General features: G+C 42.3%; 1 protein-coding gene across 1 annotated transcript in view; it reads left to right on the top strand.

Moving 5' to 3' along the window:
* ADARB2 (adenosine deaminase, RNA specific B2 (inactive)) overlaps positions 1 to 23,981 on the top strand; it is a 304,005-nt gene that overhangs the window by 254,405 nt on the left and 25,619 nt on the right. The window contains exons 5-6 of the mRNA XM_021388974.1: positions 9,270 to 9,438; positions 15,653 to 15,804. Coding sequence (XP_021244649.1) covers positions 9,270 to 9,438; positions 15,653 to 15,804 — 321 coding nt within the window. The remainder of the gene's footprint in view (positions 1 to 9,269; positions 9,439 to 15,652; positions 15,805 to 23,981) is intronic.

The raw sequence follows: 23,981 nt of genomic DNA, 5'->3' as shown, positions 1-23,981 counted from the left end.
AGGGAAGGGAAGGGAAGGGAAGGGAAGGGAAGGGAAGGGAAGGGAAGGGACACACTGGGGCTTGCAAGCACAGCACCATCTCCTTCCAGTCTTTTCAGAAGCAGATCTGATGGAATTTTCTACTTTCTGTCTGCTAAGGAAAGGAGAGAAATGGACCGTGGAAATGAGAACTGGGAGAGACCAGTCCATTTCCCTGCAAGTACAAGATGGTTCCCTGTAGTCCATTCCTGAGTGCATTTTTCTGATCTAGATTTGAATGAATCAATTACCAGCATGGCTTTCAACACTACCTTGGGAAAGCATTCTAGTCTAATAGACCTCACTGTTAATCATTCTCGCCAGTTATTTGGGCTGTTTTTTATTTTCTGCAATTTCATCCAAGGACCTCAGTCACACTGCCCTAAATTCTGCATTTGGTACCCACCTCTCTCGTTAGGGTTTGTACCCCTCAGCTACTTGTAGTCACTTAGACCACTTTCACAGGTATTGCCTAGCAAAGGCTTTCGCATTTAATTTTTGCACTCTTTCTGGCTAGGTCACTCTTTTCTGCAGCCCTCTGCAGTTTTACCCCTGTTTTCTGATTCACCTCCATCTGGACAACAACCTCCCAGTTCTTTTCTGGACTGGGAAGGAGATTTACTGGAAAGATGTGCAAAGGAGCATCTTGCAAAATGAATTAGGTGCAAGAGTTCTTTGACAGGGACTGGGAGATCTGACCGAGCTGTTCAAAACTGCCCTGTATCAGAAAGGAATTTTTCTTCTGGTGAAAATGGACCTTGTCTTTGTTCACAAAGCAGCGCCTGGAGGTACTATGGAAAGCTGGGCGTTCCCAGCTGTGAAAGCAGAGGCATGGCCATTCTCGTACAAAACCATGGATCAGGTTTCCAGCGGCAGAGGGCTGCCCCTGCTCTCTGACTAAGGAACATGAGGAGCACCACAGACATCAGCCCTCAGCAGGACTACCCACACACAGCTCCCTCTGCACCTGCTCCTCCCGCAGAAATACAACATATTCTCTTTCACGTAACCCACAGTATTTTGACAGCAAGAAAAGGACTCCCTGCACAACTCCAGCATTTCAAAGTCTACATTCCTTTTCACCTCTAAATATCTTTAACTCCCCTGCTAGCAACTGCTGTATTGATACTATTTGCTAGCCATGTGTTTGTCTGTTGTTCAGACTTCTACCACTGCAGTCTTTATGACTGGCAAATATACACTGCTGGTAGCTCAGTGCATACTGTAAATTGTACCTGCTCTGCACACTTCTTGTCTTATGGCTGCATATCCATTTTTTGGAGTGGTGAGTGGTTTTTATTCCCTGCACAAAGCTGGGGAAAACAGAGCTCCCAGTGATGGAAGTGCACAACCTGTGGGCAGAGCACGCTGTGCCACACACCTATGTCTCTTGAGCCTCAGGTCCCTTGATTTCACCACATGTTGATGGCACTGCTCTTTAAATCTAAAAAGAGGGAGGTGTAGTGCATCACCAAGTTATGGGGAAGCTGGAATTAGCCCGGACTGATGGACACGGGTGAAGACATCCTTCACTGCTAGTCATAGACCAACCCCCAAGCAAGCACAAGGCAAATATTTCAGCTCCTTTTCGGAGCAATGTGTGCATTTCCTGGTGTTTTCACAGTATCACAGGCCCATTAAGGTTGGAAAAGACCACTAAGATCATCTGGTCCAGCCATCAGTCCATCACCACCATGCCCACAAAACCATGTCCCTCAGTGCCACATCTATACAATTCTTGAAGAATTCCAGGGAGCCATATTTTGGAGGGTGCAGGGAGAAGAGCTCTTGGCCTTTTTCGCAAAAGTATTTTGCATGTGGCCCAGTTTGAAGCCTGGTCATGCTCAGGGATCTGCCCTGGGATGGTCATGCAGTTTTCCTGTGCCACTGCCTGTTCATATCTTGACTATCTCCTATTACAAAATTGAAGCCATTTTGTGGATATGGTAGAGCTGCTATGGAAGGAGATAGCAGAAAATAATTTGGGACTTGTCAGAACTATGTAGCATCAAAAAATTTTCCTTCCCTAAACAAACGTGAAATGGAAACCTAAACTTATTCAGCTATGAGTAGAAGGGATTAAAAAAACTCCTCTGTGATCAGAGCTCTATTAAGCTGCCTTGAAAATTATTCCAAATACACTATTTTGCAGATAACAATAGACAATCCTTTTGACTGACTTGTTAAAAAAAAGGTAAAGAAAGAACATAAAATTATTGCTTATCAAAGAGAGAAACTGCACCATTTAAAATAACATGAAATTGTACCCCATGAATTATTCACAGGAGCTGATGTTACACCATCATTATTTCTGGATTTCCTTTTCACTGCACAGCATTTTGTGTCAGTTGTCTCCAACCCAACAAAAGAGGTGGAGGTTTTTTTTAATTAATCACACCTGATTTTTCTGATTATTTTTTCTAATTTAAAATTAATATATTCCAAGCAGTAAGTTGTCTTCACTGTGCCATGCTGAATGAGAAGATAGATTTCATTACTACTAGCTGGGTCTAAAACATGCAGCGAAATTGATACGTGCACACTGACTGATGTTTCTCTCTGTGTTGTGCCAGCTGCTGGGAAGCCAAAGTGTGATCTCAGTTGTATGCTGGCATTAGCAGTTACAAACTCCATTCTGTTCGATGTGAATTAAGCCCACTGATTTTCACAGAAGTAAGATCTCCAACATACAGCAGGTGCGATCCAAGTTTCATGTCACCAAGTGCTGTTTTCTGATTGCAGGTAGCAGTCAACATCTCTTGCAATTACCTACTGATTTTGATTTTCCTTTCCCAACACATAAATATGCAGGGCTATGAATTCAGTATTATGGAAGGTCTTAATGATCACAGCACACTAGAAGTGAGAGTAATTCTATTAAAGTCAGCTGAAACGTCAATTAGACCAGCCAAAACTCTGCTTCTGGTTTTATTGATAGAGCTGTGTCTGGAAACAGATGGGTGCAGACAGTTTGCATTTATGACCATGGCTGAGCTCGTAACTGTAGTCCATAACATGTCATCCAGTTCTCCATATCCAACTTATTTGCTGAGTAAATCTACATATTTTTCTTGTTTACTGTCTCTTCTGTCAGTCTTTTTCTGAGCCACTCTGTTCAGTCTCTGTGGCTGCAAGACTGATATTTTGGGAGATAATGTGGGAAAGACGGTATTGTTTGCTTTGTTTGTGTAGTAGCCCAGCTCAGGACAATATGAAAATCTATGAATATATTGACATTAATATAAAAAAATATACATTATCAATTGTTGTGGGGAAAAGAAAATGAAAAATTACCCCAGCAAGTTTGTGGATAACACCAAGCTGTGTGGTGTGGTTGACACAGTCAAAGGACGGGATGCCATCCAGAGAAGTGTAGACAGGCTTGAGCAGTGGGCCCAGGATAACATCACGAGGTTCAACAAGTCTAAGTGCAAGGTCTTGCACATTGGTCGTAGCAACTCTCACTATCAGTACAAGCTGGGGAATGTAAGGATTGAGCACAGCCCTGCTGGAAAGGACTTGGGGGTACTGGTGGATGGGAAGCTGGACCATGAGCCAGCAATGTGCAGCACGGAAAGCCAACTGTATCCTGAGCTACATCAAAAGAAGCATGGCCAACAGGTCAAGGGAAGCGATCCTGCCCTTCTACTCTGCACTGTGAGATCTCACCTGGAGAACTGCATCCAGATGTGGAGTCCTCAGTACAGGAGAGACGTGGACCTGTTGGAGCACGTCCAGAGGAGGGCCACAGAAATGATCCAAGGGATGGAACATCTCTGCATGAAGACAGGCTAAGAGAGCTGAGTTTGTTCAGCCTGGAGAAGAGAAGGCTCCAGGGGAACATGCTAGCAGCCTTTCAGTAGCTAAAGGGGGGCTATAAGAAGGAAGAGGACAGATTCTTTAGCAGGGTCTGTGGACAAGGGGAAATGGTTTCAAAGTAAAAGAGGGGAGATTTAGATTGGATATTAGGAAGAAGTTTTTTATAATAAGGATGGTGAGGCACTGTCAGAGGTTGCCCCACTACTAGAGACATTCAAGGTCAGTCTGGACAGGGCTCTGAGCAACCTGATTGAGCTGTTGGTGTCTGTTCACAAGAGTTGGACTAGATGACCTTTAAGAGTCCCTTCCAACTCAAATGATTCTGTGGTTCTGTGAAAAAAAAATTAAAAGGCACTGATTTTACTTTGTTGACCCTCTCATCATTTGGGAAGCTTTGACTGGTGAATGAATGTATGTAAGAGAAATCTTACCACAAGCAGCTATCTACAGTGTATAAAACTGTGCTGCTGCTGGATGGTTACACGTCTTCAGAATTCACAATGAAAAAGTGGCATTACTGAGGTGTAACTTAGACTAAAATAGGCCAGATGAATCACCTCCCAGGAAAGTTTCTCTCCATTGACTGTAAAGAGAGTTTACAGCAATTAGTTCAGGTACAGACATCTAAACTCATGTTATTCCGAATAGCTGAAATGAATCCCACCGCTGGTGTCAGCAAACCAAAAGTGGCCTGTAATAAAACCAAGTTGCTTTTCAGCTGCTTAGCTATGATGTGAAGTCTTGGAGTATCACTGACACAAAAAGATGTGTATGAGTGGGGTTGAGGTCTCCCCTGCCTGTGAGAAGGGACACAGCCTATTTGACCTTGAGAGCACTAAGGGGACTCGTTACCACACCAGGTCATTAGATGGGATCTGCCATTGGAGTGGGTGAGGTGTTTATGACCGTGTTTTTGTTCTATAACGCAACTATTATTAATTAGTGCCATTTTTGAAAAGAAAAGGTGGCAAATTCCCTTCTCACTCTCTTGTGCGCATTGTTAGCCAGTCCCCAGCCTGCACACTGACACATCTCCCCAATTTTCCTTCCCCTGCTCCATTTCCTCTTCAAATTGAAAGCTATTAAGAGTCTTTAGGCAAATAATAGAAACCTAATGCTGGTGCATGTTATAAATTGCTCACCTAGTTGCTTTTAACCTAATGTCTTCTCAAACATTACTTTCACACAAGGCAGTGAGGGAAGGAAATGCTTCATGTACTCTGACAATCAGTGGGTCAGGAGTTAAGGTCATAATAATGTAGCCCATTTCTCCCTGTTTGTCAAATCACCTGAACACAGTGAGATTCCTTGGTCTTTAGTCTGAGGCTGGCTTCCCTCAACAAGAACATGGGTCTTGATTACCTTGCTCTGGGATTATATCCTGATGCGTTCCCCAAAGCAGAGAGGGTGGCATATGGCTGATAGTGCCAGCTAGGATTTTGTCACACCCTATGCTTTCCTCAGCATAATTTGAAGATGAGCTCTGTGTAGGTCTGAAACATGCTAGAGGTTAAATTAATCAATGTTTCGAAGGTAACTTGATGCTCATAAACAGAAATCACTTGAGAAATTTGAAGTATTCTGCAGGAAAAATAAATTAGGAAGTAATACACTATGAACATGAGAAAAAGCTTTGAGGGTTACAGAGCTCTGGAACAGGCTGCCCAGAGAGTGTGTGGAGTCTCCTCTGGAGATATTCAAAACCCACCTGGACACCTACCTGTGCGACCTGCTTTAGGGAACCACTTTAGCAGTGGGTTGGACTAGATGATCTCCAGAGATTTCTTCCAACCCCTGTAATCTCATGATTCTGTGATTCTGTGAAGTATTAATACAAAGATTTAGTAATTATTTTTCTATTTTAAGATAGAGAAACATGTAGAAGATCTTTTTAATTCTGAATCACTGAAGCACGTATGTAGACTCAAGATCTGGAAATACTGCCTCAAATGCCAATGTGATCAGCCAGTGTTAAAATTTTCCTCCGTCAACTGAGTGTCATAAGTCTCATTCTCAGAGACAAATTCCCCCTACGTTCGCTGAAAGTAGTATCAGGCATTTCACAGGGGTAAACCTACAAATCTATGCACATACAAAATAAGGCACGTGAGAGAACAACCCATTAACATATATGCCCCCAAAACACACTGGGAAGCTGTCAGGCTGTTGGACGCATTTCTCACAGTGCAGGGTGCTCTCACATGTAGTGTTGAGCAGTGGTATATTGGTCACAGATCACTTTCTCCATTTGGCTCCCCAGTGGCGTGTAAATATTTCAGAGCTGATGCATAAGTCATGTACACCTGTGTTTCTGAGTGCCTTCGTAGTGAGACATAATCTTGGGTATTTCTGAGAATGGAGGAACATGTGTTATATTTTCTGTCGCTGCAAATGAAAAATACATGGAGACTTCTAATGTTTAACACTCAGGCCAGTTCTGCAGATTCTTGGAAACTGTTGACTCCAGCCTTGGGCAACATCAAAGTGATGTTGTGGAAACACATGCACCTTGCCAGGCCTGGCAGACACCCCAGGCCCTGTCCACACATGACTACCTGCTGGGCCCTGTGTCACCGAAAGCCAACATATGGAGCTAATTCACCCAAAATCAAACATCCCAACCAGACTTTGCTATTACTGTGCAGATAAACATTATGATAGCAAACAACATCAGAGGTACTGTTATATTCTCATTCATCAATAAGTGTTGGGTGCCTTTGTAAGACTGTTTTTCCTTTTAGAACAAATCTAAACCTGACAGAAAACACTGAACGTGTCAATCCTCATGCACTCATAACAGAAGAGAAGATCATTTATGGAAAAAAAAATGTGTTTGAAATATTAAAATTCATCACATGAATCACTGGGCTGACTGGGGGATGGGGAATGGGTAAATACACCCATTGAAGAGCAGAATGGCTTCCGTTGATGGTTCATTCTGTATTTGCACAGCCTGGTACAGTCACTGCAGGGTGAAAGGGGAAAAGGAAGGACACACTTCAGAAGGTGAAATGAGCAGAAAGTCAGGATAAAATGAGAAGGAAGCGGCAGTTCTCACTGCCCTGAGGAGTATCGATGGAGCTCTTCAGGTTCAGGAAGGCAGGGGGAGAATTTGTGGGTTTCTGAACTAGGGAACTGCTTCTTGCTGGTTTTCTTCTACTACATAGTGGAAAATAAGTCTCTGTGAACATTTCTAAATAAATAAAATAACACCAAAAAAAAAAAGAGTCTTATCACGAGCCCTCCAGCCGATGAAAGAAGTCTGTACAGTGCTTCATGAAATGCATGGGATTAGCCCATGAAAAGGATACAGTTAAATATATGGACATCAATCTGATCAAAACCTGTTACTTTTCTCATGAAGGCAGTGCCCCTAAAGCAGCAAAGCAATCCTGATGTACTGAGTATAAATATGTTTCTTTGTATAAATTGAACAATTTATCTACTTCAACTTTTTATCTAGTAATACGACCCAGATAAACACAAACACTTTTTAATTGAATTTCTCTATTGCATTCTCCCATGTAGGCTAACATCTTACAACTTCAACATTTGTGGGTATTTTTTGTTTTTTATTTGAATGCTCCCAAGAACATTGTTATGGCCACACTTCTAGTAATGAGAGATGAAACTGCAGACACAGGTGTACACAATGTGTAGATTTTCACTAGTACTAAAAATAACTTCTGTCTGAGAATGCCATGACCAGAAGATCAGATGTGTCTAACTGAACTTTCAATCTACTTACACCTTCCCCTTAAGTATCACAATGCTACAATGTCATGATAAGGCTGAACCTTTTGGACTACTGATGTAGCTATCATATTGGTATAGATGTAAGATAATCTTGAAATCATTTCCTGGTATATACACTACCAGGAACACCAGCCTTTTATGTTTAAAATATTCTTTCCTTGTCTGTTCTGCTATTTTCTCAGATCCAGTCTATGGATCTTATGAGAGAACATGGCCTGAAACCTGAAAAATCTCTACAGTTTTTTTGCTTCCTTTCTGCCACTCAACAGATTCATCATAAGAAAAATAAAGATTGCTGACCCTTAAAATAATTCCTAAAGCTTTTTCACAGCTAAAATCAGATCACAGAAATAAGAACAGAGCAAATACATGTATGGATTTTGTATTCATTCTCCAGCAAAATGTGTCAAAACCTGGAGTATTTGGCCTATGGTGAGATTTTTTCTAGTCACCCTATGGTGAAAACTTTGAGGGCTTCATTCGTGCCTAAAGGCAGGCTTTGTTTCCACTGAGTCATCTCATGGATATCCATGTGAGACAGCTGGGAAGGGCTCAGAATGTCCTGGATGCCCTCCCCTCCCTGGAGCAGCAGCCAGAGGTTAAGCAGATCACCAAGGGTATCTCAGGGACTCTACCTGGGCACAACCAAGCCAGCCCAGCAGTTTGGCTTGCTCTGCAGTACATGTGCTTGCCTACACACAGTACGCATGTACAGCTGTCAAACACTGTCTGTTCTTCTTAGACTGCTTTGTCATGCCTGGAGGAAACACCTATATGCCAGAAAAAAAAAATCCTTTTTTTTTTTTTTTCCTCCAGGAGCTGCTCTACTGCTCTCTCTTTTTCAGAGAGATGCATTCTGAAAGGTGCTGTTCAATAGGCAATTTCAGTTTGGGCTAAGTTCATTCTTAGCTCTTCCTTCAAATTGTCTGCAGGGTTGAATGAATCACTTTTTCAATGAAACCCATGTCCTGCTGAACTCTGTGAGCATTTGGCACCAGCTTCAAAGCAAGGAGTATTTAATCCTAGCAAGTGCCTTACTGCACCAAGAAAGGCACATCTTTCCTTTCACCATTATCTGGAAAGACAGTGGATGGAGCCAATCTCAGAAAGGGATGCTCCATCTCTGGGGCCACAGCAGAAAAGGCACTGATGTAGCTGCTCTTGGAAAAACAAAAAGGAGACTGTACTGAGAATCAGATCTGTTTGTTCTCTGACATTTTTAAAGAGCAGTTCCAGAAGTGTTACTTGCATTTTATTTAGCACTTCTAGTGCAACAGCAATGAAAACTAACATTACAGGGAGTGTGTGTTCCCACCAGAAAATGTCTTCAACAGCTCATAAAAACCTGGCCATTTTTATCAGCACTGCAGGAGATCTTTATTACCTCTCAACAGCATGTGCACTGCTAGGATGTAGTTATTGATTTAACAAGTAAACTTCGTGGCAAGCTTTTATCTTGGAATTAGCAGCAAGACTGAAATAGAGCCCTTATTATACTAATAACACTGAAATGTGAGATTCCTGCATATTCCAAGGCCATATCTGCACCTCAACAAGCATCCCATTAGGGCTGTTTCTACAGCCACATCAAAGTGTGGGCTGTGAGAACTTTAACAGTTATGATATCATACTCACCTCCAGGCAATTTCACAGCCTGTTTGTTTTTCTTTCTACAGGTTTGGACATCAGGCAAGCTCAGGTTATTGTGCTGTCATCGGGTACCAAATGTATAAATGGGGAATACATTAATGACCAAGGGCTTGTGGTCAACGACTGCCATGCAGAAATTGTGGCAAGAAGGGCATTTATTCACTTCCTCTACTCACAGCTGGAGCTACACTTAAGGTAAATGAACTTTGTTGACGCTTGTTGAATGCTACATGGCCTTCAGTGGCATAGATTCATCCTCCAAGCACTTGAAACATTTTTTTTCTTTATGTCATTGTTTCTGAGTCTTTGGCTGATGAAGGACCAATACACTGTACAGCACAAAGTGAGTATTAGACAGTTTGGAGTGTTGGGTCATGAGCTCCTTTACTTTACCTGGTTTCCTTTCAGTAGCAATTAGACATGACTCATAAAGTTGTGTTTTATGAAGCCTAATGATTTTGTACAAATCCTTACGTGCAAGCTTATTAACATCAGTCACTGGCCAGACACTGGAAGGGGGTCATTCTGCTCTCTGCACACATTTTCCTGTCTTATTTGCTGTGCTGAAATACCTCAAGGAAGTGATTTACTGATAGTTAATGCCTTCACTGACTCACCAGAGAAACAAACAGAATTAATAGTACAGTAAACTTCTTGCCAAGGTACAAAATGCTCTCACTCACTCCCTCTTTATGAAGTTTTAAAAAGTTATATCATGTAGAGTTAGTATGGAGGAATTATTGTTTCTATTTTCAGTCAAACTTACCTTGTTACTGTTTAAATGGTTCATACGCTGCCTGGACTATCCTAACAAGTAGGGTAACACCAGGGTCTGTCCTGGGACCTCACTAATCACCTCCATCCACCTGGAGAAACAGGATGGCTGACCCAGCAGTACCTGCAGGGAGGTCATCTGGAAGGTGGAGCTGGGGATTTTACTGACATGCAAAGTGTGAAGATGACAGACAACTGGCCAGCACTTAAATGAAGCTCAGTCTGGATATAAGGAGAAATTGTCCACATGGGAATAGACGAGCAGTGGACCAAGGCACCCAGCAGAGTTGTTCAGTCTCCTTCCCATCTTAGAGGTTTTCAAAACCCAATGGAATAAAGTCTTGTGCCATCTGGTTTAAATAATCTCAAAGATGACCCTGACTTGAGCAGGAGGTTAGTCTAGAGATTTGAGGTCCCTTCCTGTCTGGATTATTTTTTGATCCTATGATATCCAAGCAGAAGTCAAGCTGAGGTGACGTTTACTTATATGGAAGGAACCAAGAAAGTATAGAGGGAAGCAAGGAAAGAAAACCAAAAGCCTTTATCTGTAGGCCATACTTCTTCCCTCCATTCTTGCTTGAATTTTGATGGGATTTTATCTGAAGGACATTAACTTTGGTACAAAAACTCCCTTTGTTTTCAGAAGGCTTTGCATCAGGTCACAGGCATGACGATTAATCTGTGTACTCTTGTGAGCCCCTATAATATTGTCAGCTCCAGAGCACTGATAATAGGAATAGTGGTTATTTTCACTTCAGGCTGGAACTGAAGAGAGAAGTATATTGAGTAGATGAGCTTGGCTAACAAAGGAGGACAAAAGCCTTGAAGGGTTTAATCAAAAACAATATTCTCTCTATTTCAATCTGAATTGCTGTCAAGTTTACATTAAATTATGTTTTCAGCAGTGTAGCAACCTTAGATCTTGCTTTGTGCTTCAGTCTCTTGGGAAACAAGTGTTACCACTGTATCTCAAACTATTGTATTGATTCACATCCCTAACATGTTCAGTCATATTATTATTTTATTTGGATCAATGTTAACAGTCTTTTGTTAAGAGAATCCTCAGTGCAGCACAAGCTCTGTTCACAATAACTTCAAATCACTCCCTGTTCAGTCAAGATCAGACATCACCGCTTCTCTGACCGGCACAAATAATAAAAATCTCAACCAAAATTGTCAAGGCTAAGCAGCTTTGAAAGACAGAGATAGAGATATTGTCAAATCAAGTTTTGCTTTCTTAAAGTCCATGTGGAAGCAAAACTGTGTGCTGTAATATATTCTCCAATTCCAGTACTTATTGCTACACTCAGTTTTACACCATCATCGGGAGCTTCACCATATAGAGAGAAAATGGGAGGATTCAAAATGAACTTTTAAAAAAATGGATTTTCTGCATATTGAAATCACATTTACCCCTTTCCTTTACAAAAAGAGACACTACTCCCACTGGGAGAGAAGACACTTGGTGCTGCTGCATAGCTAAGACAGTTTTTTAGGACAGATGTGTTAATTCAGAGTCACTCTGACTCCCTGCATAGTAGCTCCTCAGGGTTGGGACTTCTACGTTGTTGTGCATTTGCATTGACCTAGCCCAAATTCAAGTCCTCTCCTGGACCAGGAACCTGTTGTACAGAGTGGTGTACAAACTGAAACCAAAAAGATGATATAAAGAAAGCGTAGTACACATCTCAGGCTCAAAGAGTTTAAATTTTCCCTCTCTCCCTATGAAACAGGAAAGATTATTCTATCAGATAGTATTCCCTATTCATCACATACATATTGTCCTCCCTCTGATCCTGCCTGCTCAAACTGATTTCCATGCACAGATTTCAAACTTCAGGAATTTCCAATACAAGGCTTATCTTTCAATGTGACACTATCATTGTAAAGGAACCACTTGTCCAGCATTTACAAATAGTGCCATTGACTTCAGTGAATGCAAAACTTCTGCTTCTCTAAATGTATCTTGAATGCCTGAAAGAGCAGAGACAAGGGGGCTGGAGAGAGCGAGGGCCAGATCAGAGAATGAATGTCCAGGGGAAGTGGATTCACTGAGGTGAATTTAGTTCATAACACTTTGCTTGTGATGTCTACAAGTTAGTCAGCCAAGTGTGAACTAGATACCCCAAGGCTCCTATGTCATCAGCAGTGAGAGATGGGCACCTGTGGAGTGTGACTCAGCAGACCTAATTAGGGTATTTATTGCAAGCAAGATGAATTGCCATGTACTGGGGTAATTTATTTCCATTGCTCTAAAGAGAGTATAGGGTGACAGCTTCAGATGTGTGAACTATGGAATAATTCTATCCTCAAGCCAAAGTTGCAGCAATATGTAAATTACGTTTTTTCTTTCTCTTCATATTGTTAAACTTTAGAGGTGCAGCTTTCCGAATTTTCTTTTGAAAGAGAGTTCCAGAATGGGAACTTTATCCTCTCTAAGAAGCAAGAGTGACAAATACTTCAAAAGGAAACTTTCTTTCAACAATTCATTGTCTGGAGCTTGAGTTAAATAAAAGCTAAAAGCACAACTAAAACCTGACAGTTTCTAACCAGTCTGATTAAAACCCCTACCCCTCCCAGACTTCATTTTTATGACAACCATAATCCTCAAGTTCTCGATACTTTCATGGAAAAGATGAAAAGTAAGACGCAAGTTTTCTGATGTACAAAAGAAAGATGAGAAAGACCTTTTGAGAAGCTTTCTGTAAAATTCACCATCAAAAGGTACACAAATATCATAGTCTGATTACCTCCCAATGATGGCTGTAAAATTCATGTTGACCTCAGTGGGTTCATTTGTATCAACAGACCAGTAGGGAAGAAAAAAATCCAATTCTTCTTTACTAAAGAAAAATAAAACTAATAAGCTATTCTTAAAATAAATCAACACTGTAACAGTCTTACTGTTGTAGCTGCCCTACAGGTGCCAGAGGGATGATTTTGTCCTAAGTTCTTCAAGAGATTTAGATGCAAACTACTGTTGATCTTAAAAGTAAGGAATAGTCTTCATCCAGTCCAGTCAATCTTTTTTTTCCCATGAAAGAAAAAAAACAACTGCTTGCTGTAGATCTACTATTTCTTATTTTTCTCCTTTTAGCTTCTCAATGAACACAACCTTTTTAAGTCCTCTGTTAGTTTCTCTAGGATGCTGTGCTCTATGCCCAACAATGTATGTAGCACTAGAAACTCCCTATAACTACATATACATGCTAAAAATAGCTTCTCTATTCTTTTTTTTTTGGAGAAAACACATATATTAAACCATAAGTACATACTAAAACGTTCTTGCTGTCAGCTCTAAACATACATGCATGTTAAATAATGAACTTAAACACAAGATTAAATTTACCTCATTCTTAAAAGTTTCTGTTGAATTTTCCTCAAATGCTAAATGTCTAGCAATAAATCACAACGGGCAAAGGTTTAAGAACAAATTCTGCTCTTTCAGCCACTGCCAAAGTGGCTAATGTGGGAAGTGACACACTAATGTCACCCACAGAATGAATTCCATTTGTACGCTCACTATGGGCTCCTTCTTCATGGTTTTGTGCAGGTGTGCATGGCTCTACAGCATGGCTCTGCATGGTATTCACAAGTGCTGGGGGAGAAGTGACATTGCAGAAATGCCTCTCATGCCTCACACAGCCACTTTTACACAGCCTGCACGTCACTGGGGTCTGAAATCCCTCAAGCCTCCCACAAACAAGGCACGCTGCAAAGCCACTGCTGATGATACTGCATCCCAAACTCATTTATAACAATATTCTCAGTGTTCAATTGTTAAACCCATCCAACCACCAGGCAGGGAAGAATCTCTTGTTTGAGTTCAACCCCCAGAAAACCATACCAGAAAGGGGTCAGAAGCATACGTGGTATGGAGGTGTTCATTTGGCAGCTCATTGGAGCTGCTTGTGTTTAGATCTGCCGTCCATCACCCAATCTGTCAACCACTCTGGCCGCAAACCTTTCTCAGTATGAGGAAGAGTGCAAGGTTAATCCATGAGAAACAGTCACAGAATGCATGCTGATTGCTGTGAACTCCTGCAACTCAGACCAAAAAATGACTGCTCCAACCCTACCTAGCAACTGTTTCCAGGTAGAGCAAGCTGCCCTGGCACTAATAAGGCTTAACATAATCACAGCAGATGCCACGACTGCACAGCTCTGTGTTCTCCCAGCTGATTTTGCAGTGAATTATTTAAAACCAACTGCACTTGCTCCAAAGTCCAAGCAGCAGGACTTAATTTGTAGGTATTTTATTATTTCAGAGAGCAGTATCAGGGCAATGGTATAATTAGCGCAGTTGGGAAATTCCACCGCAGCCCACAGAAGGAAGGAGCGGTGCTGCTCCCTGCCCCTGGCAGCAAGGTAATGTGCCTGTAAATTCCTCCTGACAGCAAACGCATCCCAGCATCGAAAAATGACAAAACACCCAAAGCATGCAAGAGTGACAGCCAAACAGCTTCAATAACACCAAGTCTGCACCGGGAGAAAACAGGCAGAGGAAGCTTGGATGGAATTCAAGGGCTGCTCTGAGGCTGGGTAAAAGCAGTTCTGCTTGCACTGATGGAAGGCGCAGAGACTAGCGGGAGTTGTGTCACTTGATGGGCTGTCCTGGTGTGAATTAAATGGGTAGGGCTTCGGCTTATTAGGAGCCTTCTAGGAAACCACCACCTGCAGACTCGGAGGCATTCCTACAAAAAGGCCCTTGAATTTTTGAGGGAAAGACCAGAGCATCAGCATCTGTCATTAGAATTTCACTGATCACATTTTCACCTTCAGAATGATAATTGCCACCCAAATGTACATATCAGAAGCAGCTGTCTGTCAGTGAAATCACATGTAAATCATCTGAGAAACACACGCAGCATAGCCCTAATGCGAGTTGTTGCTGCAAACTGCAGGATGGGGAGGGCTGGGCCTCCTGGGTAGCTGTTGCTAATGGAACATAAGCGCTGTGTCCCCATCTAGCTGCTGAACAACTATGCAGACAAAAGGTTCATCTCAGTAAGTATCTTTTTCAGCTCAGCCAAGAAGAAGCCTGTGCAAGTTCGGTCTGCACTTTTCAGGACGCTTTCTGGTTTCCAGAAACACCAAGTGAGAAGGAGGTGCTGCTGGCTGAGACGGAGTGCTCGTGGTTGGCTGTGGTTGAGCAGGGAGGGAGAACAATGCCCGGGGAGCGGGGTGGTTGTCTGGGTCATAAACTCTGGGTGCTTCATTAGCGACCTTTTCCAGAGGAGCATATAAACATGCATCTTGGCTGTGGTCACATTAATGGGATTTAAATACGTGGGTGGGCACAGCAATGAGCAGAGCTGATCTGCTCAGCTGAGAGTCTAAGAGAACTTTGTCTTTCTTCATGTGCCAGAACCTCTTTAAAATCAATGTGTTTATTCATCTGTGCTTTGTTTTTAGAATAGACTCCAGGTAAACAAGCCAAAGCACATTGACAGTTTTGACCTCCTTCAAATATTTCTTCACTTATTGTTTTTCTCTCCTTGTCACCAGGCAAAATATATGATGTCTGGTGCTAGTAAAAACAAACAAACAGGGAGAAAAAACACAGATAGGAAGAGCAGAATTGTTTCTGATTTGGTGTGTAACAAATGACCTGGAACCTCTTTTGTGATCATAGCAAACGGCGAGAAGACTGGGAGCGATCAATCTTCGTGCGATTAAAAGAGGGAGGCTACAGGCTGCAGGAGAACATCCTGTTCCATCTGTACGTGAGCACTTCGCCCTGTGGGGACGCACGCCTCAACTCCCCCTACGAAATCACAACTGACTGTAAGAAGAAAATATTTCCTTCTCCTTTTTTCCCCTTTGTGCCTTTTATTGTTGGTTTCTTTGTTTGTTCTAAGACCAGTCCTTCTTTCTTTGTTGACTTGCTTGCAGAAAATATGTTTTGCTTGAGAGCAGAGACACTGCAAGGTGCATGGCATGTGTGTCTGTGCAGCTGGTGCTCCTTCCCCCATACTGGAAGGGAAAATCGAGGCTGGGCAGAACTCGAATTTCTCTACCTGCCTGAGGCTCCATGGCTCTATTGGGCAACTCCCAACAGCCTGTAATCCCAGTCCCAGTAATCATTAGACATCTTGGAAAGGGTCCTCATGATCAAACAGATTCTTGGAGCCGCAGCCATGGGCTGGACTAGAGAATCGTGTATGCGTTTGGGGCTGCATGAATTTTCTTGAGGTTTAGGCAATGTGAGTGGGTTCAAGGGCTGTATTTATGCCAAATCTGAACTGCCCAAACTGCAGTGGCTGGAGTCTGAGATGGAGCAATTAGATGAGATCAGGCACCTGTAGCGCTGGTTGATAGCCAAGTTCATTCCAGATGCTACCTGCCCTTGTGGTGAATAATGTCAAGAGGCTTGTGAGAAGAATCCTTCCCAGACCATCCTGCCTGGGTCAAATCAACTTCATCGTCACTGCATGGCAGATAAATTAGATGGAGTCTGCCAGTCAGTCTTTGGAGTGCCTGGGCCTATATCTGTGACATTTAAACAGGAACATGACTTTATAGGGAGTTATCCTTTAGAGGTGATCCTGTAAGTGAGATGAAAAACTCAGGCCTTGAGCCAGTCTGAATGCCACCAAGAGACCTGCAGAGCATGTTGGCCGTGAAGAAATATCTCGCCTCCATTACATTCCCCAGTGATCTCATGATGCCAGCCCCTCACACATCCATGTTCCTGCCATTGTCCCACTACAGCAGAGGCACATCGTAGTTACAGACCCTCTGCACCACCTTTGCCTCAGGCTGTGGTCACACTAAAGAACAAGGGACTCAAAAGAACTGTGGTTTGCTGTCACAGATGTCTGTCACTCTATGATCCACTTCATGATTCACAAGGTGCACACTTATCTCTATCCTGAGGTATCACTTCTCCTACATGCATTTTACTGTGCTGTAATACTCATAGTGCTCACTGCTAAATGTACATATAATGAAGAATAGTTCTTGCCCTGACTACCTTGAATGTGAAGCAGGCAAGACAGAAGAATAAGTGGAGGGAAAAGCATAGACGCAGGAATGTAAAATTAATCATCCAAGGTCACAAAACAACCTGACTGCCTCACAGGAAAATTCATCTGATCGTGGTTTCACTCCTGGTTCTTATTTGTAGGAGTTATTTATTAACGATTAAGCATTATTCTCTCCAGACTGGAATCCTTTTGTCATGTGTGAAAGCACAGCTTGCTGGGGCGAGAAACGAGAATGCACCTATTCAGAAAGGAAGTACTCTTCCTCTACTGATGTGATTTCTACATTCTGTCAGTAGGGCATATAAAATAAAGAAAAGCAAGGAAATTTTAATAGGAAAGCAGCAAATAGACAAATTCGGATGAGGCAGCAAAAAGAGGAGACACAGACATCATCTTAAAAATAAAATTAAAAGCAAGTGTTTATGAATTTCAAATACGAATGCTGATTTTGGCCTCACACTTTCATATTAGGAGATAAAAAAAGGCTTTATGTTTGATTAAGTGTCCTCATGTTTTCTGAATTGGAAGCACCAGAAACTGCTGTTATTTTTTTAAATGTGGGCCATTCCCAAGAATGGCAGCAGACTATCCAGGACTATATACTACCAACTGATGAGGGAATGCTTCTTTAAATGACAATGCATGTAAGAAGCTGCCGTAAAATGTATTTTCATGCAACTCCTGGCATTTACAGAGTGAGCTTGCAGGGGCCATGAAAATGCTTTTCCTGGTAGTTATTACACCAGCTATTGTCCCAGTGAAGAAACCAAGACACTAAGGTCTGTGTGACTTAATGAAGGTTACAATGTGATGCAGAAATAGGATTGAAGGGGCACCACTTGGTTTGCATTTCACTGCTTTAAGCAGCTCCCTCCACCTTTGTCCTATGCTCTTAGAAGCATTTAGCTCTGTATAAAAGCTATGTTGCCAAAAGCTGTCCTTCTGTGAGATAAGCATTTCCTTTTAGCTCACATTATCCCAGAGACATCTGGAAAGATAAGTATTTTATAATGTTTATCATTCACATCTTCTCTTTTTTTTTCCTCTTTAACTACAGAAATAACCTTTCTTTCATCCAGTAATGACAAGGAACTCCAGATGAATGCTGTTTCATTTCTTAAACAACAAAGAGCCTTCTCCTAGAGCTAGCACAAGCCATCAAACATTGCTGATTATTCTCTAAAGATGCATTAACATTTAAAAACAGTGTCTCACCATGTGGTTTCTGTTTTTGCAAAGGAGCATGATAAGCCTTTATCAATATAGGGAGTGAGTAAAATCCACTTCTCAAATCTTCTTCCAAAAATTTCTTATTATCCGCCGTGTCTTCCCAGCACCCTTGGGGAGGCCTCACATTTTCTTCTTATGAGCTTTATTCTGCTGAGGGAGGAGATAAGCCAGCATACACTTTAAACCCAGTTTATTTCTTGCTGGATAGTGCTGGGTACCAACTCAGCCGCATGTGTAAGAATCTGGCCTTACTGTGGTTCCTGTGAATGGCTGCAGTGCAGAGCAGGAGAGGCTGAGGAGTCCATAGCCATGCTAGTTTCATTCAGTAAGGTAAGAGATTAGGGCCAAAAAGAGCAAATCTCACATTGATTTGCAATGATGCCCCTCGGGAATCAGGAGGGAGCTGACTTGTTTGTTGAAATATCTCAAGACAGCTCTAAAGAAGAGGCAAAGTCCATCTGTAGCAGGGCTGGTCTGAGCATGGAGAGGAGTTCTATAACTCTTTCATTGTCTGTAGGTCAGGAGGATAGAAATCTTTGGATAGAGGCTGATACAATCCAGGAGAGCAGGGAGGAGGCTGAGGCAGAGGTGTTGGGTCGGAGAGAGCAGGAGAGACCAGCCAGGGTCAGTGGTGTCAGGAACAGGAGGGTGGGAAATACCAACGGTGTTTCAGACTGCTGTGAGGATTTGTATGGATTTGTCCCGGGTCCTTCTAATCCAGTCTCCTTCCCAAGACTCTCTTTCCTTCCTCATTTTCCAAGGTCAGCCACAAGGGTGTAATGCGCTATGTCATGAAGAAGCAACATCAGTGCTGTAGGTCAGGTCATCTCACTTTCCATTACCTTTTCTCTTTGTGTATATGAAGGCAAGTTGTGCCTGGCTTTCTGACTTCTGATAGCTCACACACTCCAGCTCATGAGCTGCAGCTGCAGCCATGGGGACAGCTTGCTCTATGATATTTGTTGCATATTTTACACCTTTTCCTGAATCTAAAGCAAACCACAGAACAATCAAGCCCTTGATCTGCTGAAGCACCTTCCTAGCTAATTTAGGCTTCTTGACTCGTTGGCTTCTTTTTTTTAAGAACCTCTTGAAAAGGAAAATGAATTGCTTAAAAATTGAGCTAATAAATTCTCAACTTCTCCACTCATCCTCCCCGGCAGGATTTTACCTCTTCATCCCTCTCTCTCCTAGAGATACGCTCTCTCTTTTTCAATACACAGACTGCCAAAGAGACAAACAGAATCTGCCCCAGGGCTCGTCTCCATTCTTGTCCCCTGGGCTGCTTTTCTATCTCTTGCTAACATGCTGTATTGCCTTGTACCATTGACTCTTTGATAGCCCTGCTCCTGTTTCATCCCATGCTCTCTTTAGGTCTGAAACACACCATTGCATCCACTCCACACGGGGTCTTCCTCCTGCTTGCCTATTAACCTACAGCTGTGTTGAAACTCTCATACACACGCATTCGGCAGAGCTCTCATCTAAACAGGATCCACTTGCAAGTACATGAGCTGGATCATTGCCAGAGTAGGTGATATGATGGGGAGAAGATGTACACTGGAGTTTGTGTAGAAGCTGGGGAGTTAAAGAGTGCCCAAAAGACAAGTTTGCGCTGTCTACTTAAAGCAAACCCTGTGCTTTCCCTGCTTGAGCTTCTGACTGCTGGATTTTACATCTCATTCTCAGACAAAATGTTCTCTGCTAACCCTCAAAGCTGAGGGTGCGCTTTCCTGCTCACACCAGAGACTCAGCGCTCCATGTTCAGATGGGGCTGATCCAGATACTGCAACAGTATATAATCCCCAAACCAGATTCCCTGAAAGACCTTTCTTGGACAGGGTGGCTGAAGTGGGCCAGATTCAAGCAGGAGCCACATAAGAAGCCTGTCCATCTCTGGCTGATGGACACAAATTATCTTCTGCAATTGCCAGGAGACTCTCAGCCCCAGAGCTCTGCATTCAGAGTCCTGCAGGCAGGTATCAGGGGTGCAGATACATTGAGGGCACTTACGATACCACCTGGGATAGAATAACACGCAAAATGTTTGATTTTGGTAAATGTTATCAAAAGTGCAAGGGGAATCATAGAATCATAGAATCACAGAATGGCTTGGGTTGGAAGGGACCTTAAAGATCATCAAGCTCCAACCTCCTGCCGTGGTTGCCACTCACTAGATCAGGAAAGAAATCTCTGCCTTCTGCCAATCCCATGTTTTATTTAAATGGAAAAAAAATTCTTGATAAGGGGGAAAAAGTATTTCAAGAGGAACCATCTAAGTAACTCAGTGAGCTGAAAAGAAGTCAGATATCTGTAGCTATTGGAAAAGGCAAATTCTAACAGATTGATATATGCTCCTGTTAGGAAAATCAAGGATAACTCTCTGTCATCCTGAACAGTGTTTTCAATGTACAAGTTCTCCCAGGTATCTTGTAGTTCCATTGTGACTGCTGGCCTGCTGCCTCTTGGGAATACACTTTGGAAATTTGTAGCTATTCAGAGCGTGGAGCAGCTTCCTCCTAGGTTGTAAAGTTGATTTTACAGTGATGAATGACCTGTCTGTGGAACTGGGATGAAGGTGCATTATTTTCCTATTTTTCATATGACTGAGCAGAACAATATCTTGGGGGAACTAAAAAAAAAACATTATCATACTGAACCATGCCCGGAAGTAACATGACAGAAAAAAATACATACAGCACTGCAGGCCTTAACACCAAACACTGCCTTGGGAGAAATAATTGCAGCACTAAATGAATTTCTGTGGTCATTTCAGATTTCTTTGTCATGTATAAGATGCTGCAGAAAGGACAGACACAGCATGAAGCTGTTGAGTTACTTCACATGCTTGGGAACTGGTTATTAAAGGTGAGGTGAAAATGTCCTTTCATTTCATTAAGGCTAGATTGAGATGGTCCAGATAGTTTGGGTTTGGGGGCCTAAGCACGGCACCCTTTGTCAGCTTCCTTTGAGATCAAGTCCTCTTGAAGCAGTGGCCCCTTCCTGCCTTTACCAATGGAATATTTTCACTTTGCCGATGTAAATGCAGAGGAAATGCAAGGAATTTCTTCAATTGACTAGAAGATGGTCTGCCAAAGATCTTATGTTTGTCTTCAGGTCTGAAAGCACTCATCTTTACACGCAACCTAACACCATCCTCTCACACTGTTGAAATGCTGTTTCAGGTTGTAGCTACTCTCACTCAAGTTAGTTACAGTCACAGTTGTATCAGGTCTGGTTAGCATTCTCCATTATGTACACACATCACTCTTGGCTGGGAGCAGATGTGACGTGTGTTCCTGGGGGCAATGGGGGAGGCCAGCAACAGAGCCCAGCCCAGGTTCCATGGTCTTCTGCTCCCCTGAGGTCTGAGCAATGGTCCTTCCCAGGTTTAGATGTGCTGGATTTCTCCCCAGCATCCAACAAAAGTCCAAGGGAGAACCTTCTTCTGCGGGAAGAGGTGGGCAAGAGGGCTTCAGGAGGAGGAAGTGTGGTGGAGAAGGATCAGTGGGACTCTGCAACAGGAGGACCATGGTGATAATGGGAAATCTGGAGAGTTTGTATTGTTCAGCTTTGCCAGGGTGTGGGCAGAAGACAGCAGTGTAAGGCCTACAAGGAGTAGGTAAGGACTTTAGAAAGCTTTGGAATCCATCTTCATCCAGTTTCCGAAACATTCGACCCGCCTCACAAAAATCCTGCAGACAGCAGCTTGAACTCTTCCAGCACTGCAAGAAGTTTTTCCTTCTCCAGCATCTCCTACTCACTCTTCACTCTTCTAGAGCCGCATCAGAGCAAGAGAACAGAGAAAGGAGAATACGAAAGGTTGAGGTCAGAGGGTAGGGAGGAGCAAATGTGGGGATTGGCCCATGCCCTTTGCTGTGAGCTCTGCAGCTTTTCTAGTGCTGCCTAAGGGAAGATCTGCAGAAGCATGAGCTGCTACATGTCCATGCTCAGATGGGCCCAACACTCAAGCAGCAGTGCCAGAGGCACTGTAAATACAGAGTGAGAATTATCTGGTCCTAATGTTCTGAGTGGTGGAAATCCCATTGGTTTTGGTAATCGAAAGGAGATGTCTGTTATCCCAAACAGCATGCCGTACTGGACCTTTGGCCAATGCCCAGGTTCATCTCTTATCCATAAATCTGTCACGGAAACCACTGATCCTCTGGCTTAAAAAGGCTGAAGATTGAGTGAGGTGAGACTGTGACAAGACAGGTGGTTTTAGTGTTGGTATTATCACACTGGACCATATAATGGACCTTTGAAAGAGGCTCTGGTTTTGCTGCATTGGAAGTTCTAAAGCTTTGATACCAAATAATCATCTTTTGAAAGTTTGCTGTTGCTTCATTTTTTATTTATCTCCATCAGACTGGTTATTTAAGCTTTTTAGTGGACTTTTTCTATAAAATGACTGAAGAATTACCACCTCATGGACGACTTTCAGATCTCTGAGAAGAAATCAAAACCTTTCAGGCAATTTTTTAAAATATAGAAATTGTGTGAAAATGGGATTGTATCACATATTGTTCATGTCCCCTGGTTAGTGGCATACTAACTAGAGGTAGAAAATGAACACATCATTTTAATTTGGGGTGTTTTTTTTTTTCATTCAAGAACACTTAGACTCAAACTGAAGCTTGAACCTGTATCTCTCAAGCCCTAGATCAGGGCTTCAGGAAATTGACAATTAGCTGATTTAGCCACTCTCCCTCTTTTCAGTCTCAGTTATAAAACTTTGTCAAAATTGATACATCATGAGAAAACTCTTTGGCATTAACAATGCATTGAATATGTCCCAAATCCCTCTTGTAATATTCTTGGCTGCCTTTTCTTTATTTGGGTTTTGTTGTTTCAGGAGGAGTTATAAAGTAGAAAATAAGATTATCTGGGATGTGTCTGTATAGTGAGTGTCTATCTCAGCAAAGAGAAAGAATATGCTGGAAACTATGGAAAGTTCAAAGCCAGCATTTGCCAGAGTATTGAAAGGTTTTCATATAAAGCAAACTGTGTTTGTTAGGATTCAGGAAAACAGGTTTCCACAGCTATAATCATATCCAAAACTTAACAGAATACTTGAATCACAAAAGAGAATGGCACTGTATTTATTGATTTTGCTTTGTTGCTGGGTTTTACTGCTTTGTACAGAGTTGCATTTGGACGCAATGTTCAGATGTGATAGAAACTACATTACTCAGCAAAAGGCCATGGCTGAGAAGCTTTCAGAATAGCAATAGAAATTTTCACCCAGGCAAGCTGCATGGATAGAATTTGTCCATGATTTCCAGGGTTCCAATATCCTCTGCAGAATGGATAAAACGACCACATGTCCCAAGACATAGCTGCTCCAGCTCCAGCCCCAAAATCCAATAGTCCACTAGAGTTCAGGGACTGAAATGCACACCTGATTGTGACAAGTATTTGGGGCAGAAAAGATCAAATCATAATTGGGAAAAATTTCAATGATAAAAACCATATCCGTCTAGATCTAGTTTGGTCCAACTCTTCCACTGAGTGGAAGTCACAGGTAAAGCTTTTGAGATAAGTTTTATAAAGCTTGTCAAGAACCTCCGGGTCCAGTTAAGATCTCTGTGGGACTTTTCAAAGTCCTTAGACTTCTGGGGTAAGACAGCTGTGTAAAAGCAACTAACACATTTTAATTTTAACCATAACAGTGCTACTGCTTCTCTAGCTAGCCTCAAACAACTCACTTTACTCTGGCTATTTCTATTTCCATACTCATAAAAT

The sequence above is a fragment of the Numida meleagris genome, chromosome 2, assembly GCF_002078875.1.
Source record: "Numida meleagris isolate 19003 breed g44 Domestic line chromosome 2, NumMel1.0, whole genome shotgun sequence".
Classification (NCBI taxonomy): domain Eukaryota; kingdom Metazoa; phylum Chordata; class Aves; order Galliformes; family Numididae; genus Numida; species Numida meleagris.
This window is presented reverse-complemented; position numbering and strand designations above follow the sequence as displayed.